This window comes from Sinohyriopsis cumingii, chromosome 11 (assembly GCF_028554795.1).
Source record: "Sinohyriopsis cumingii isolate HCF-2022 chromosome 11, ASM2855479v2, whole genome shotgun sequence".
NCBI classification, from domain to species: Eukaryota; Metazoa; Mollusca; class Bivalvia; order Unionida; family Unionidae; genus Sinohyriopsis; species Sinohyriopsis cumingii.
The window spans coordinates 39,069,906-39,089,198 of NC_142971.1; the positions used below are offsets into that span (position 1 = coordinate 39,069,906).

At 37.0% G+C, this 19,293-nt stretch overlaps 1 protein-coding gene across 3 annotated transcripts in view; it reads right to left on the reverse strand.

Annotated features, from left to right (window-relative positions):
* LOC149787958 (mucolipin-3-like) overlaps positions 1 to 19,293 on the reverse strand; it is a 51,312-nt gene that overhangs the window by 23,235 nt on the left and 8,784 nt on the right. For all 3 annotated transcript variants that reach the window (XM_089974226.1, XM_089974224.1, XM_089974225.1), the window contains 8 exons: positions 18,895 to 19,009; positions 17,560 to 17,732; positions 16,766 to 16,957; positions 13,737 to 13,884; positions 12,531 to 12,636; positions 10,572 to 10,662; positions 9,392 to 9,491; positions 6,435 to 6,544 (listed from right to left, as the gene is read on the reverse strand). In XM_089974226.1, coding sequence (XP_089830352.1) covers positions 6,435 to 6,544; positions 9,392 to 9,491; positions 10,572 to 10,662; positions 12,531 to 12,636; positions 13,737 to 13,884; positions 16,766 to 16,957; positions 17,560 to 17,732; positions 18,895 to 18,985 — 1,011 coding nt within the window. In that variant the 5' untranslated portion in view covers positions 18,986 to 19,009. The remainder of the gene's footprint in view (positions 1 to 6,434; positions 6,545 to 9,391; positions 9,492 to 10,571; positions 10,663 to 12,530; positions 12,637 to 13,736; positions 13,885 to 16,765; positions 16,958 to 17,559; positions 17,733 to 18,894; positions 19,010 to 19,293) is intronic.

A 19,293-nucleotide genomic window follows, 5' to 3' on the forward strand; every position in this document is an offset into this window, starting at 1 on the left:
CCTCAAAGAAGTGCACACAATCACTATCGTCAAAAAAGAAAGAGACAAAGACAGGCTCGTCATCCGACAAAGCGCTTAGCCAAGCATCGACGTTACCCTAAGAAAAGACACAGTCGTTCTAAGAAAAAGAGGAATCACCAAAGGGGAGGATTCCTTGGTGATTTTGGAAAACACATTGTCACCTTTATGACAAAGGGACAGTCCCAAAAAGAGATAAAAGCGCGTGTACTTAGACATCGACGTTAGTGTATTTTTGGTGAATGTCACGGAACCAACAAGCAAAGATGTCACCCTCCAGAAAACATCCCTCTTCTAAACCCCAAAGGAAAGAAAAGGAAAGTACTGCCTCCTCGTTTAGACAAACATGGGGACATGTTATCTGTCCTGTCCAAAACTTCTTCACCCATGCGGAAAAAAAACTCCTTTAAACGGCCTCCAAAGAGGTAATCGATACCGTGTGCGAATGTTGTTTGAACGTTTTGAAAGGCACGATCCCTTTGTCCAAGCGCCAGAAACACTGCTTATGCAAACATCGTCACGTTCTTCGCCAAATGGTTCAAAAGAAAATCCCATTCGTCAAAAGAAGAAGATGTTGCTCCAACGTGGAGGAATTTTACCCCTCTTGCTAGGACCTTTGCTGAAAGGAGTCTTGGGAACCATGTTGGAAGGACTCGTGGAAGCAAGATAAAAAGGACATCTGAAGTCCCAAGATCTCAGACGTAACCCTTAACATTGAATGGAAGGACGAAAACTAGGTTTAGTGCCTTGCAAACGATGGATGGAATACCATCGTTGGCAAGAACAACGAACCCCGCATTTCCCTCCCAATCCCAATTTGAGCGAGATGTCCCAGTTACAACACGAATTGCAGTCGTTGATGGATCGCCAAGATTTGTCCGAAACAGAAAAATCGCAAAAGTACGGTCAGCTCTTGCAACACTGCAACTCTTTCACCAAAAAGCCTTAGACGAAACAGCTGTACCCGCTCTGAAAGATTTTAAGACCTTGATGAAAAGTCCATCCCCCACGCCACCACCACCACTACTACTACCATCCCCAGGGGTCACCAGAGACGCTACCCCACGAAGGCCTGAGGAAGAAGAGATGCGAGAAGTTTTTCAAACACCGTCAGCAGCTTCCATTTCTAGTAAGATTGCAGCATCCTTGTTGACCCCTTCACCCACACCCCAACGAGAAGAAATGAAAGCTTGGGTTAAAAAGATGATGTCCACTCCTCTTTCGACAGAAGTGAAAAAGAAAGAAGGGAAACCAGAAGTGAAAAAAGAAAAGAAGACCAAAGTCATTCTATTGCCACCTCCACCACTACCTTCGACTTCTAATCCCGTAGCCCATCGGACACCTAAATCCGTTTCCAAGCCACCCTTTCGCCCCATTCCAAGTAGCATCAGCGAAGAGTGGGTGACTTATTAAGAAACAAAAAAAAAATGGAGAAGGTGTTAGTCAGCATTTACTTCGATCCATCCCATTCTGCAGGTTACGGAGGAGTTCAAAAATTGTATCGTGCTGCCAAAACTCGACTAAAAAGTCTCCGTTTACCTCAAGTGCAACGATGGTTACAAGAACAAGCTACCTACACTTTACACAAACCCATTCGACGCAGGTTTTCCAGAAGTCGCACCCAAGTGGAAGGCATCGATCATCAATGGCAAGCCGATTCAGCCGATGTCTCTCATTTGACCAGCTACAATCGCGGCTACAAATATTTGTTTTGTGTCATCGACGTCTTTTCCAAATATACCTTTGTCGTACCATTGACTTCCAAATCGAGCAGTGAGTTAGTGCGAGCCCTGCAACGGGTGTTAAAACAAAGTGGTTGTCACCCTCTTCGATGGCAAACGGACAAAGGTACCGAATTTCTGAACCAAGCTTTCCAAAAAGAATTAAAGAAACATGACATTCATTTTTTTACCAATAAGAATCCCGAAACCAAAGCCAGCATCGTGGAACGTTTTCAACGTACCTTGAAAGAACGCATGTGGAAATATTTTACGCATCACTACACTCTGAAGTACATCGACATCTTACCGCACCTGGTGCAAGCGTAGAACCAATCTTACCATCGAAGCATTGGACGTTCCCCGCAAGAGGTGATTACAACGTATCACCAAAAAAGAAGACGACGTGTACGACATCGAAAGCATTCTCGAACGCAGAACCCGTAAAGTGGGCAAACGACATATTAAAGAAGTCAAAGTACGTTGGAAAGGATATCCACCCAGTTTTGATTCTTGGATCGACGTTTCGCAAGTCATCGACTATAAAAAGAAGTGACCATCATGCCCTTTCACACAGGTTCAGCTACTGCTACCACTCCTTCACCCAGTTCTTCTCTGAAAGATTTACAGAAACAACCCTTGTGGGTGTGGTGTGGAGAACGTGTGCCTAAAATGCAAATCGTCTTTTTCTGCCAAATCTTTGTGGTGTATTGTGTCATCGGTGCAGCCATTGCCAATTTGAGCTTGCAACAAGGAGACAAACAATTGTGGACCATTTTATTAAGCAGTTGCATCGGTTACCTGCTTCCCAATCCCTCCCTGAAATTCTCCTCGAACGGGAACAACGGGATCATTGTGTCCAGTGCCAGTGCCAGTCACCACTCCAACAACAATAACATCAACTCCATTTCGGGCGGAGACACTCCTCTGACTTCCAGTAACCCCTCGGACATGCCACAGAACTCTGGAATTATGAGTCACACTAACCAATTTTACTAACCAATTTTACTCAACCTTACCCAGTGACAGTTCTATGGAGGTGTTTCCCAAGAACACTTTGTGCTGTTACACGGTCAAATTACCTCAGGCCATCCAATTAGATCACGAAGCCCATTGGGAAGTGGCTTTAGTAGAAATCATTCACCCGACCCAAGTCCTTAATGTCCTTCCCAATCAAAATTTTTTTGATGTGGAAGTTCATGACGAACAATTGCAACAGTACTTGGATACCCATGTAAAATATGATAAGAAAACCCATAGCACAAAAAAAATCAAAAGTGAACCACCTATCACTTGTTCGTTCCTCCAGGCTATTATTTTAGTGGACAACATTTGGTGAACACCATTGCTTCCAGGTTTAATGTCGTGTTTCTTAAAGCTTTGGAGAGTGTCAGAAAAAGTGTCACCCTGGAGTACCATAAAGTAGCTTGTCGCTTCCTGATGAAAGTTCCTGAGGGGCACAACGTATTGTCCATTTTATTTTGTCCTGAATTGTTTGACATCATGGATGGGGACATGGAACTGAGGAATAAAGTAGAAGAACAAAAAGGCGAATTACCAGTCATTCCCGACAACGATTCTCCGGTAGAACTGAACCAAGGACTGAATTTGATCTTTGTATACTCCGATGTAGTGGAGTACAATGTGGTGGGACACACCTCCGTACCGTTACTGCGTGTCATTCCTTTCAAAGTGGATTCTGTCACGAACGCTGACGAGGAAGGTGGAAACACTTATCACGTTCACCGCTAATTTGTACATCCTCATTATTTGCCTGTCAGTAAGTCTTATTTGGACACTGTCAACATTACTATAAAAGGAGATCTGGGACAAAATATTCCATTCACCAAAGGAAAAGTCACGGTGAAACTCCATTTTCGAAAACGGTTCTCTAACGACTCATACGTCATGTATCCAGTGTACCGAGGCGTTCCTCGACAGCGAGGACACGGTTTAGGAGATATGCTAAAATCGGCCTTTCGTTCGGTGGCCCCGGTGTTGAAACCGATGGTGTCACGAGGATTGCACGCCTGGAAAGATGCTGCACTGACGCAAGGCAAAGAATTTCTCCAAAATGTCATCATTGACAAACAAAACCCTAAAGAAGCCTTCTTGAGGGCAGGAAAAATATCTTGTTGCAAACGGGTAAAGACCTGTTGGGTCGACGAGAAACGCCTATAAATGCCATGAGCTCTAGCGAGTCAGGCATTCCTACTTCCCTGAAGCCACAGCAAGGACAAGGCAGAAAGAGACGACGAAGAAAACACCCTTTCACCAGACTTCACACTTTTAAAGGTGCCAGCATTAGATCGGTGCATCTGGAGTTAAATAAAAACAGCCCAATTCTCTAGAAAAGAAATAGTAATCAATTTGCCAATGTGTGAATGTGGAGTAGTGTGAAAATAAAAACTCACTCCTTTCCTGGTGTGATTGTATGTGTTTATGTGTGTGATTGTAAGCGCTCTCATACGTATGTGTGGATAGTAGATTATGGGTTTGATCTTTTGGTGCTTTGCGTGTGTGGATAGTATATTTGAGTTTGATTTGACTGCTTCGCGTATGTGGATAGTAGATTATGGTTATGTTTTTTGCTGATTAACGTGTGTGGATAGTAGATTATGATTATGTTTTTAGCTGCTTCAGGTGTGTGGATAGTGGATAATATGAGATGACACAAGTAGGGGATGTTTTCCTTCACGTCCGCGCTTTACATATAAGAACCCACAACGTTCGTCGTTCGAGCCATTCTACGGAAAGACAGATACAAAATGGCGCAAGTGTCTGCTTTATTTAATCTACTGAGAGACATCTATTTCTGGATGATAGATTTAGAATATGTGATAGAGAGGATAGAAAAGGAATGGAGGAATGGAGATACCAAAGACTTGATAACCAGTCAAGTTAAAGGTCTAAAGGTAGCCAGTAATCTGATAGCATGGATGATAGAAGAAGAAGTCTATAAGTCAAGAGGATTCATTGACCCACCGTATGTCAGAGTGGGAAGTTTGAAGGAAGCACTGGATCATGTCATCAAAGTCAGGTGCTTCCTAGAAATCATATTGTATTGGACGGAGTGGTGGAACGTAAAATGGGGGTTGGACAAGCTGAAGAAAGCGGAAGATCTTATGAGAAAAGTGATGGAGGAAGAAGTCAAGAAGATCAAAGAGAAATGGAGTAAAGAAAGAAAGGATAAAGAAAACTTAAAGAAACAGGCAGAGTTTGAGAGGTTGAATAATAATTGGATAAAGATGCAGGAGAAGTTCAGGTCTATGGGTCATCCTGACTGGTTACCAGAGTCAGAAATAAAAAAGAAGAAAGGAATTTTGGGAAAGATAAGGTGGTGGATGAAGAAGTGGAGGAAGAAGAAGAAGAAGAAGAAGAAGAAGAAAAAGAAGAAACCCAAAGGCCCTTTTCAGGGCCAATCATATGCCTCGAAAAGAAATTAACTTTCATGTCTAATTTTTTTTTAAAAAAAATGTCTATTGTCTGTGTGCTATCCATCTCCCATGTTCAATGACGCTATACAGTCCCACCACGTTCAATTTCCCTTGACGCTATACAGTCCCACAATCTATTCCCATGTTAAATTCCCCATGTTAAACTTCCATTGAGGCTAGGTATCCCATATTCCCATGTTAAATTCCCCTTGAGGCTAGGGTACAAACTCACTTTGCCCCATGTTAAATTTCCATTGAGGCTAGGGTACAACCCTCCTAGTTTAACATTAAAATCCCCTTGAGGCTAGGGTATCCCTATTCACTACTAACGTTAACATGCATAGAAACACCTATATCAACCCTTCGATATACTTTAGTGTGTTCAATGGAACATTAACATGCATGGAAACACCTGTATCAACTCCTCTCTAGGAATAATTACGTCTGTGTAATCTGTGAAACATTAATATGGATAGAAACACATGTATCAACCCTTCTATATACTTTAGTGCATTCAATGGAACATTAACATGCATGGAAACACCTGTATCAACCCATCTATAGGATTAATTACTTCTGTGTAATCAATGGAATATTAACATGCACAGAAACACCTGTATCAACTCTTCTATAGGAATATATACTTCATGGTAATCAATGGAACATTAACATGCAGAGAAACACCTGTATCAGCCGTTCTATAGGAATAAATTTTTTAGGGTAATCAAATAAACGTTAACATGCATAAAAACACATGTATCATCCCCTCTATAGGAATATATTCTTTAGGATAATTAAAGAAACGTTAACATGCACAGAAACACCTGTATCAACCCTTCTATGGGAATAATTACTTCTGTGTAATCAATTAAACATTAACATGGATAGAAACACATGTATCAACCCTTCTATATACTTTAGTGTATTCAATGGAACATTAACATGCATAGAAACACCTGCATCAACCCCTCTGTAGGAATAATTACTTCTGTGTAATCAATTAAACATTAATATGCATGAAGATGGTTTGATGTATAATCCTTTAAGTCAATATTTGGTGTAAATATTAAGTATTTTAACATTATTACAGTCACCAATCAGCAATATTATAACCACCTCCTAATAAAAAAATAAATCTTATGAAGATGTGTGCTTACCTACGCACCTTACATTTTTCAGATTAACCATAAAATACACATATTATTTTGGCCTAAAATATAATTTTTTAAACACTAAAATGCCTCACGAAAATATAACTTACATAATAGAGATAGATTCCTACTGCGATATCTGCTAGCACCGCGACAAGCGATATCAAGGAGAAAATGATCACTACGATTGACATGGGGAATTCCAGTAAGGTTTCCGTATCTGAAAGAGATATATTGAAAACAACTAGGACTGTATTCCTACTAAAGGTATAGTTGCATTCAACTCGTGTTTTCATTACGATACCAAACACTGATGGCGTTAACATCCCAAAAAATTACTTAAAGGTCATACCCTGTATCACCTAAGGTTTCTGTTGCTTGTGTATTCGGTGATTTTTTCATTGTATATAATAGCATTTGTATGTTCTAGTTCTTTCAGTGATGACAAATCTGTAATGAAGCTTTCTGGATAAAGTGAATATACATAGGTTATTACACTTTATATACTGATAATGCAAGTATAAAGTGAATATACATAGGTTATTCCACTTTATATACTGATAATGCAAGCATAAAGTGAATATGCATAGGTTATTACACTTTATATACTGATAATGCAAGCATTTAACCAATAACATATTTTCCTCCGTAATCAAAGTATAAGCGATAATTAAATATATCGCCTTTTCATGCCGATAACCATTACTTGTTACTGGAGAAAGAAATAAAATTATATCAACATCAAATTTCAAGTTTTATACATCGTATGAAACATTTAATTCAGTAATACCCTCGACTAAAAAATACACTATAAACGAAAAAACGTAAACTAAATTGTTTGCCGGCAAAGAACATTTTCTGAATGGTTTGGCAGAAATACTGCTCCCAATGATGGAACACAAGTATCAGAGAGTTCATGTCAGAGGTGTGGTAGATTAACGCTTTTGGAACTGACACGTGAGATTTGTACAACGACCACAGACCGTAGTCTAATTAATGCGTTAAAACATATCTCACGTAATAAGTATATTAACGTGTTGTAAGCAATTTTTGCACTTTAACTGCAATTTTAACGTATAATAAGTAAAATTAACATGTTAGAAAAAACGTGTTAGAAACTAACGAGGAGCTGACGTGATTCAGTTGCATACCGGATTTGAGACCAGAGCGGTGCGGTTCGAATCCTGTGCAGACCAGGAAAGATCTTCCTGTACAAAATAATTTATTCGATATGCCTCGACAAGACAAAACCATTCATGTGTTGAATGATCGTTAGATAGCAAACTCAAACAAAGAAGCTATCACGTTAAAATTAGGTGTTAGATACATTCTGCGAGGGTTTGACAAGTGTTTTTTCATGCAATGAGTCTACGATCTTCCTTAAAATTTCTAACTCCCTAGAAATAATTTTCAGCGAGATAGTACAATGTCTGAGCGTGTTAGAAATATATTTTAACATACTTGAAGTATTTAACGCGTTGGAAAATGTATGCGTTAGAGACAAAAGGTTTGTGTATCTGATAATCTGCTGGCTTCTTCAGTAAATAATAAGATAGCTCAATTAAAATATCGGACCATGAATATTTTGCTTAATATAAATTTGAATAAACACTGTCTTCCGAAATAAAAGCATCTTATTCCTCACATACCATCATTAGCAATGAAAATAGTTTCTAATGAATTTAATTTTGATATGATCATTTCCCCCTAATAAGGACCTTAAGAGGAACTATTGTATTAGCAATAAATAAATTAGCTAACGCGTCTTTAAGAGAAACTATTGTATTGCCAATAAAGGAATTATCCTACGCGTCTTTTAGGGAAACTATTGTATTGCCAATAAATGAATTATCCTACGCGCCTTTAAGGGACACTATTGTATTGCCAATAAATGAATTATACTACGCGCCTTTAAGGGACACTATTGTATTGCCAATAAATGAATTCTCCTACGCGCCTTTAAGGGGCACTATTGTATTGCCAATATATGAATTATCCTACGCGTTTTTAAGAGAAAGTATTGTATTGCCAATAAATGAATTATCATACGCGTCTTTAAGAGAAAGTATTGTATCGCCAATGCATGACTGATCATACGCGCCTTTAAGAGAAACTATTGCATTGCCAATAGATGAATGATCATACGCGCCTTTAAGAGAAAATATTGTATTGCCAATACATAAATTATCATACACGCCTTTAACAGAAACTATGGTATTGCCAATAAACGAATTATCATACGCGCCTTTAAGAGAAACTATGGTATTGCCAATAAACGAATTATCATATGCACCTTTAAGAGAAACTATGGTATTGCCAATAAATGAATTATCATACGCGCCTTTAAGAGAAATTATGGTATTGCCAATAAATGAATTATCATACGCGCCTTTAAGAGAAACTATGGCATTGCCAATAAATGAATTATCATACGCGTCTTTAAGAGAAGCTATTGTATTACCAATAAATGAATTATGATACACGCCTTAGTGTTTATGATCAACGTTGATCAAGTTGTAATAAGTGTGCAATTGACTCATAACGGAAACCGCGTTAGTTCCCACAAGAAGACACTTGTAACTATCACCTTCATTAAAGGTAATCTTTACCAAGCTTTTTTTGTTGTATTCATTTATTATTAGCTACTCATAAATCTACTAGATCTGAAACATTTTGCGACAGTGAGTTCGTAGGACCTCGTTCAAAACCAGTTTCACACGATGATGCCAGCTGACTTCGCTGACATAGCTGAACGTATAAAATTCATTGATAACGCTGAAACCTTGCCATCTCCATATTCATTGCATTCGCCAAATGACAAACCATACTTCAAGTTTTCTAGTTGTGTTGGTGGTGACGAAATGCCTGACTCTTAAATAGATAAAATACAATTCCTGCCCCGATTTAAAACAAGACGAAAGAAAATCCACGCCCAAAAAAATTAAATGACCGTTAATCATTGGGATCAATTATACTTGATGCTCATTGCTACCAACATGGCAGTTTCCTCATCTAAATCAGAACATTTCAATTACCTATGCAAAAAGGTCAAAGAGTCTAGCCTTACCTGGTAAGTCCACATTGATATCTTTGCAGCTTACTTGGCTGGTATCTGTTTTCAAATCGATCAAGGCTTGACCATTGTTATCTTTGTCGGTAAAAGATATCTGAAAACATCAAATATATCTAAAGGTAATCCATCTTAAACAAAATACGAGAATCACATTTGCGGTTGGTGAACACATTCGATTTGATCTGTTAATACCGTTTATCCTACCTTAAAAATAAGTAAATTTTATTTTGCAACACATATCTGGCCTGCAACAACAATACTCTCAAACGATTCCATTTATCATCAAAATCATTGGGGTCGAAAACAATATAAGCACTGAGTAAATCGCCTCTTCGAACGAAGCCAAGAAATTAAGAGCAGCTTCTGACTGGATGAAATCGAGTGGGTAAAGAAAGTGGGGATCCAAACGATTCATGTGGTGATCAGCCAGTGTACATTTCAGTAAATACTTCCCAAAGAAGACCGAATTTTTCATGGCAAATGGTTAAGCACTCTTTAACGCCTCAGCATGTTTATCATCTCTGAGTACGGCAGATACGGGGGGGGGGGGATTTAGATTTTGAACGTAGCTTTGATAATTTTTCAGTCATATCGCTACGATGTCTGCAGTGTGACAATTTATAGTTATGTCTAGCAATGGGGCATCATACCGCAGACATGAAGCATGATGTCCCACCCAGTCACATTATCCTGACACCAGACCTATCAGTCCTAACACCAGCCTCTTAATGCTGAGCGTCATGCGAGGCAGCTGTTAGTACCATTTTTATAAGTCTTTGGTATGACTAGGCCGGGGTTCGAACCCACGACCTCCGGCATCCGAGGCGAAAGCTCTAACCACTAGGCCAACGGAGCGATGCAGATATTGGTGAAATTGCTCGGTAGATATTGGGGATATTGGGGAAAGAAAGGTTCAAACGGTTCATACGATGAGTAGTCAGTGTACATTTAAACATACTTCACAAATTAGACCCAGCCTTTGGTATTAAAGGAATATGCGCTCTCTGTAACGCCTAGTATATCTGCGGAAGATATGTATGAGTCTACGGTAGATATGTATGACAGCATTCTAATTTTTTTTTTTTTTTTTTAAATTAATTTAAAAAATACTATATTCACACCCGACTGGCTCTTAAAGGAAGAAGAACGAAATTTACGATAAATGTTTACTCACGATTCCCTGTATTCTGAGACATCGACCGCTTCCAGTCAAACTGTCTAATCTCAATGAAAATAGATGAAACGTCAAGCTGATCTTCAAAAAGCTACAAAAAGAGACATATATATTAAAATGAAAGACAAGAAGGCAGTTTGAAAGTTTAAAAGTTCCAGAAGGTCTGTTTTGGAACTGCTTTTTATTTTACAGATTGGTAAATAATGAAGCACATCCTTATGGCAGATTGCAAGAGTGAAAAATAAAAATGAAACCCATAAACATTCAATTTTATTTTGTTCCTCAAGCTTTCCTGTTCCCTAAACAATTTAAGTATATTTTACTTAATCTTGATGCATATTTTGTATAATAACACTTCGGAGTAAGCTATAGCTGCATTCACTCTCAAAACTAATTTGAAATATAAAGGTAATGACTATATAAAACAATTGTCTTAGCTTGAAAATTCATCCTGATTTATGTCATTGCGACATGGACATGTCTTTGACCACATCCCTTCAAGCAAGCCCGGCAGAAAGCATACGTTGTAATTAATTTTAACAGATAGGAATACTTTGATCACAATAATGTGCTTATAGGTATGTAAAAGTACTTAGTCAATTGTCACTTAAATAAGCTATTTTATGTTTGTTGTTTCTAAATCTTCACCTGAAAATGAAAAAAATTGAAAATATTTCCAATCTAGTTTGAAACAGACATATAATTGTACATGAAAGCACATACATGTGTACCTTCCCACCATGGTGTTTATACAAACTACAGCAGTCACTCGTGTTACGGATGAGCATTTCAACTTCACACAACTACATGTATAGCGGTTACTTCATGTACAATGTGACTCTTCGGGACTCTGTTTATTAGAAAAAGTAATTACAATGCATATTTCTTTCTGGCTCATGTTAGGTCGTATGACCAAAATACGTTGTATAATGACCAAGAAAGGTATGTAAACCTTGACCGTGTTATTTGAAAATTGAGCCATTACAATGCATGTGAAATGGGTATATTATGAAATTTCGGAACAAAACCAATGTACGTTACAATATTGATTGGCAATATTGATTTGATATGAACTATAAGGTCTTATTGGATTAGCTACTGCCTTTAAGTAGTTGGACGTAAATAAGATTTGTACACGTCTTGGCTCTCCAACCAAGCCCTCAAGTAATTTAGCTATCACAAAATGAGACAGCTTTGTCAGCTTTCTATTCTCATCATTGGGTTCAGTTATGAGAAGTCTTGGACGACTTCTTTGATTGAAACGAGTTTCCTTGTCCGAGTTGCTGGTTGAATTATTCATGGCCCTTGTAAGACCAGGTCTCACATTATTGGCTAAAGTTTTATTAGGTTGTATACTAAACAATTAGTCGCATATACTCCTCATCAGTCTTGGAGCCCAAAGACGGGACAGAGACATACGCCAATTTACTCGAGGAAAGAACAACTTTTATTCAACCGATCCTTTATAAGGTTTGAAGAACAAAAACAAAACCGTGTTGCTTTAATCACAAATGTGACCTTTGAACACCATGCAAAACAGCGAAATTAATCCTTAACAAGGCCAAAGAAGACGATAGAGTGTTGCATCGGATCAGCAACCTTCGACCTCTCCTCTACTGAACTACAGGGATCCTTTCCTCCAACAACCTTTGATGCAATCCACACAATCCCTCTCCAACAACCTGGGATGCAATCCACTCAGTCGCCTCCTATGACATACAATGACGACGCATCTGACCTATTCTTCAACCATGAACTCGCAGGTTGTATCAAAAATCAATTAATCATAAACACAGCAGTTTAATACAAATTTTGTTGCGAATGTCAGTAAAAAAAGTTAAATTTGTATTACTTTTTATATTGGGATCTTCATCAAACATTCAAACACGAACAATTATAACAATTATATGCGAATTAAGGTTAAAAGAATTCTTCGTTGCTACTACATTTATGATTTACCTCTTCAGAGCCGAGGATTCGCTCATGTTATTGTTTTTCAAGTCGGCCAAAATGTCGTAGCTACAGTTTTGACCATCAAATTTAGGCTTGGATTTAAAACATGCATCTGAAACAGAAACATTTCAAGAACTATAGTCGTGTTCCAGTAAGGTGAAGATGATGTTCTGTTTTTACAAGTGTTTTATCACAATGCACTAAATTCTGGTGTTTGTGCCTGGATAACTGCTCGTCTTGCACCTATGTCCTAGGTTTAGTTTTCTGTTCCGACAAGGATCTTGTTATTCATCTAAGCGTTTGTCTTTACGTCATTTCTCAAGCTGTCTATAACTGTCATTCGAGTTGATAATATCCGTTATAAAAGACAACGTAAAATAATTAGAATTTGGTAGGGTAAAATGGAATCAGACTCTAACATTTGTGTGGATTTTTCACCGATCAGTGATTAATCATGCGTAGTTTATTAACTACATACATAAAAATACCATGGCTTTGGAAGTGTCTGCACAATGTAACTTGGTATATCCGTATTGTTGGCATAAGGGAGACAAAATAATAGAAGTCTGTAAAGTGAGATAAAACGTAATGGGCTTGATGAAAATATTGACTTGAACTTAATCTAAGCAATCTAGAAGAACCAGAGGCGTTACAAGTGATTGGGCACATCTATCCATGTGATTTTTGTACCTGTCCTACAACAAATGTAGTTCAATAAACACAAATTGAATATGATGTTCATTATCTTTAGAAATAATTAAAACAATTCTGCTAATCAAACATTTTTCGCCTTTATTATTGTAACCAGGGGACAGAAAAAGTATGATTTATACCAATGATGCAAAAGTACAATAAGTGAGGTGAAAGTACCGTAGAACTAATTACCTTGGCGAAGCTACCAATATACGATGTCTTCAGTTTGATGCTTTGTTTTGCTTTAGGTCGTTTTGCCTATAATAAGACTCTAAAACACATCATGGGAGTATGTGTATTTGTAAGTCGTGTAAATACCATATATGCATATTATATGTATGCTATATCACTGATATATCACTCGTTGTATACATTTTTCATTAAAACTAAATTCAGCAAATAAACTCGTGGCATATATATATATATATATATATATATATATATATATATATATATATATATATATATATATATATATATATATATATATATATATATAACAACCGAGATCATATGTACCGTGTATTTCTGCTTTATGATTGCCATGCCCCGCTTGAACTCTGTCGTACGTAAAGTAGTTCACACAGAACGTAACTGCACGAACATCAGTATCGTTATTTTCTTCAAGCATGTATATGCCAACTGCATCATTCGGAGAACTATAATACTGCAAATAAAATGGCGGACGATCAGAAGTTGTTGTGTAAAGAATAAGATATAAAAGTATGAGCGCAGGTAATACGGATCTATTCATAGCAATATTTTCCAAGAAATATTAAACACTTTATTGCTTTATCAATAATTAGTATGACACAAATTTATTAACTTGAATAGCAGTCAGAATTTGATATATATTTTTTTAATTTGCATGATTCTTTGATTCTTTTTTTCTGTTTATGTGGATTGGAGTTCTTAGTTTGCTCTCATTGTATGACCCGTGAATGGATAAACGCTTCGCACGGGAAACGTGAAAGACTAAGCACAGAAGCAACAAACCCAGGTTTCACTGTGTCTTTCTTAAACTGTTTACGTTTTAGTCATAACTTCATCGCTGCTAATTGACTACAAAGAAAATATGCGTTATACCCACACACGTTCAGGCAAATATTCAGTGGCAGAATTAAAGAACGAAAAGTTAAGCCTGCTGTTTTTGTCGTACTTAAAGCTTTTTTCTTTTTGTGATAATGTTTTCACAAAAGACTAGTGCTTTAATTTAAAAATAAAATCTTTCTTCTGCAAATGACTGTTGTTTAGGCATTGAAACTGTAATAAAGGGCTTCAAAAATTAAAATGTTCATGCGATTTCTTTTTTACTATCGGCAAACCAGATAATAATTTAGATCTCGCGATCGAAAAGATTCGCGTTGCCTTTCTGCATACTACCGCTTATTTAAGGTGTATGTGCTAGCTAATACAATATTTTGGATCGGCATAATGTCACACCCATGGCTGATGTTACGGAACTTGATCACGTTTTTCGGCGTTCGTTTATTTTCTATTCATTTTTCTAAGTGTCAATTAGATGTAGGGAAATTACCAGAACCTTGTGAATATAAACTAATCTACTGATTATAAATTAAATGTCTTTTCGAGGGATAGATAAATTATATTAGCAATGAACAAAGTCACCAAAGCCAATAACATTAAGCAAATGGCCTTGTAATGATTTTAGCTAATCAAATATATCTCAATACCCGATTAATAAATGTATATTCGCTCATACATTATAATCCTAAAGCTATGACGATGTGTAATGTACCTTGCTAGGAAACATTGTTTGAAGATGGCTTTTTGGTATATGCGTTGCGTACATTATGAAACCTATACTTTCAGCTTAGGATGTTTATTCAAATTTTTGAAGAATTCAGAACTCTCTATCCTGAAGATGAGGACAGAGTTAAATTCTTTATAAACCAGAAGGAACTTTTATTTTAAAGTCATTGCTCCTTCAATGAATTTGAAATTGATTGGAAACTTAAGTGCATATTTTGTCATAGTCAAAGAGTAAAGAAATCCAAAATCAAGTAAATTCACAAGCATTACTCTCTCCTTCTCTTCCTCCCTCCCTCCCTCTCTCTTTATATATATATATATATATATATATATATATATATATATATATATATATATATATATATATATATATATATATGCCAGAACTACTTTGCAGGATTGCCGAGACAACAGCAGCAATAACAATGATGAGGTCAGTATGGACAGACACCAACATTGCTCTTGGTTCCAAAATAAAACTGATGCGCTCGATTGTCATATCTGTTTTTATGTATGCTTGTGCAACATGGATGCTCACATCAGATCTACAAAGAAGGATTCAAACCTTCGAAATGAGATGCTACCGAAAAATCTTGGGCGTCTCATACATTGACCATGTATCCAACAAAGACGTCCACAGAAGGATCCAACGAGCCACTGGACCCTATGAAGACCTCTTGACCACTGTGAAAAAAACAAAAAATTGAAAGTGGTACGGTCATGTCACAAGGTCATCTGGACTGGAAACAAACAATCTTGCAAGGCACGATGCTGGGGTACAGAACATGAGACAGACAAAAAAGAGGTGGACATTCATGGAGTTTGGAAATTTCCAAAGGGCAATAGAGAACAGGGAAAGACAGAGAGAATTGGTTGTAAAAGTGAATTGTGGTGCCCCAACGACCCTTTGTAATTTAATATAATTTGTATCAGCAATAATAGAAACCCTATTTATGTGTAGAATGCAATATAATGCAGTGCAATATTGTAAGCATTGTTTATCTGATGTGTCGAATAAATGCATAAAACCACCAGGGACGAACCGACGAAGGAATTATGTTTCCATAACAAAAGACATGAAGCATGTGCTGCCACATTGTGAATTCCAATGTCACATATTTACTTTGTTAGTCAGAAAGACAGCTTATTGGCAGAAATTAGGGCTCAATTTGATGGAGACAGTACCTTATGTAATGTACACCATTTCGCTGAATCGGAACTTTTGTCTAAATGTCTTTAAGTTTTGCTGGGACAAAACTACGTGCATACTGACTATTTTGCTGACATGATAAGAACATAAAGAAAATACATACGATTTAAATGTTGCATTTTTTTAAAAGAATATGAAACAATAAATGTTGGTGAATTGGTGCAACTTTGATGGTCGGAGCTACAATCGCATGCATGCCTTGATAGAAACAACTCATCTGGCAGCCATTATCAGCTTGTCAATGCTGCTGAGTCCAGCGAACACCAGTGTGTAATTCCTCAGAAGTGCATGTTTGTGAGCTTTTGAAGGATGCGGCATCTTTAACATTGCCCTTTAAAATCAGAAAATTATATCTACAAGAATAAATTAAAATTCCAATTGACTAATACATTACATAATATTCAAAGTTTTAAGAAAACTGAATCTAATGGTACGATTCAAGGGACACGAATCCCAATATGCATAAACACACAATAGAAAGGCAACCAACAAAAGCGATGCAATAAACTGCCTAGATATACTCTAAAAGCACGCTTGTTTAATGGATGGTCATAGGCATCCCCACCTTTTCTACAGCAAAGTTGATGTGCTTCGTCAGGTCATCAAACGTATAAATAGCATATTTTCCGCCGGAGGGAGGGTATGGCGGCACTTCCATACCGATGTCCCAATTGGACAACAGAAGATGACACAGAGTTGTGCGACCGCGATCATCCAGGTCTTGGAACCGAGCTCTTTGGTTACCAAAATCCAGTATCTATGTAAAATAAAATATTATGTATCTGTTTAATATTGACGAGGAATACTATAAAAAAAATGTCTGTAACTTCTTCAGTTCTTACACTCTCTACGTGCTTAATGTCTTATCTATATGTCAAATAAAATTTAGTTCTGCCAAGAAAGTGAACTATCCCATACAGACCATTAAACAGACTTTACACTCATTTGTGCACAGAACAAAAACGTTTTGAGTTTTTCTGCTTTATTAGACATATGTCGAGCATAAATTAGGTAGGAATAAAAACGAACCAGTTTATACAATACCCTATGTTGACCCTTTTCATTGATGAATTGACATAATAGATTCAGTAGCATTTGGGATATATTCTTGCATGAAACGTTTGTCATTTTGAAATGTCTAATTTATATGAGCTCCTCGTTCTTGCTGAGGGTAACAAAATGGGTATGTTTTGTGGAAGCTGACCTAACACATTTAAATCGTCAACACCGCTTTTTGAGTTGTTCCCTCTTTCCAACCATCCGATTACTCAAACACCCTTCACCGTTTTCATTTTCTTCAGATTTTTTTTTCATGTAGAAAACGTTGTTGAAACTAGCGTAGTATAAAAATTTACCTACCTGCGTCGTTATCAAAGTTGTTTTTGCAATCTGTACTAGAGCCATCAGAAAGTAAATCAGGTTGATATAGCATTTATGGTCCTTCCATTTGACAGCCGAGTAGAGGTACAAACGTAAACGACTTCGCAGCCTCCTCCCCTCTTCGTCTTTGTTATTTGCTTCTTGTCCTTTCACTAAGTTAAAAAACAAACATTCATTACACCAAGTAGTGTTAACTGATCTATTGACCTTTTTACTCGAATTCACTACAATGTAAAACTGTTCGGATTTTCTTGTCAAATGTGCGTACTCATCAAGTTTTGGTGAAGCAAGTTCGGAAACATTCTGAGGAAACTTATCAAGCTTTATCAATGTCAATACGCATATGTTTAAAGGGGAAAAGAACGTAGTTGTTTGATGACCACGACACAGACATTAGTGCAAGGTTGGCAAACTGGTTGTTCAACTGTCCACTGGAATCCTGGATGAGCAGTAATCGATTCAGAGTTGTCATAATGTCAAATTCAGTCTTTCGGTACGTTGAAGGTGCGCATATATAAACAAACGTAGAGCCGTATGCCCTACAGTAATCAGGAGGTATGGTGTGATTTATATTGCAATAAATGGTGTGGTTAACTTTGTGAAGCAAAGATACGTGTTCTGCATGTTTGGAAACTGATAATATCATATTACGTGGAATTATCTAGCATATTTCTTTTGTAGGTGGTTGGCTCTAAGAACTTAATTTGATTTGACTCACGGTCATATGAGACTTCTTATATCGATTTACACATAATGTGGAAGGCAACGCATATAAAGTAAAAACAACATTCAATAAGAGAATAGCATTTTGTCTAAAGATAAAAAAAATCATCTAACCCATATTTAATGCAGCCAGATCTTATCACAATGTGGGTTATTTCTAAAATAGTATACTTCAGACATGTACCAGTACTGGTAAAGCTATAAAAAGAGGAAAAATGGCAATGATGTTGATGACAAAACAAATAGTCATTACCTCCGTCGTTATCGCCGCTTGGGGATATTACAAAATTTGTTTTCACTACACGTAAATTTTACAAATGAGGGAAACCTGCACAGAAGGATAACAAAAGAAAAAGTGGCGACGATCCTTAAAAAGGAAACATTGTGTTTGAGAACCATAACAGAGGTGCAAAGTGTGATATTGTGGTTTGCCATGAAACTTTGATAACCGACATCCGGTGAGACCTCATGCTATTCACTCGTATTAAATTGGACAGATTTTGTTGACAAATAGACTCGAGTATAGATATAACCATTCATTCTCTTACTGTTGAGAGAGAGAGAGAGAGAGAGAGAGAGAGAGAGAGAGACCTGTTCGAAAGGTTCCAGTTCCATTTTCTTTTGTGACTTCTTTCGAAGTTCTAGCCGCCATCTCTTCGACCTCAATCCCATTTCCGTTCATTTCTTAGTTACTGTTGTTGGTAGACTGGATGTATAGCCATAAACACAGTAACAAAATTAATATTTCAAGAAACCTAATAAACTGATTATCTTTCTTAGAACTAATTTCGTTTGAAAACGTTAGAACTTTGTCCCAAGCACTAAAATCTTAAAATGATCCTTTGTTTCAAGATCACAATCAAGAAAACCACAAAATTAGTCTTTCTCGTGTTTATTATCAACATCACAAATGTTACCGAAAAAAATCCATAGAAAACACATAAAACGTTGTATATAATAAACACACTTATATAAAATTATTTATGTACA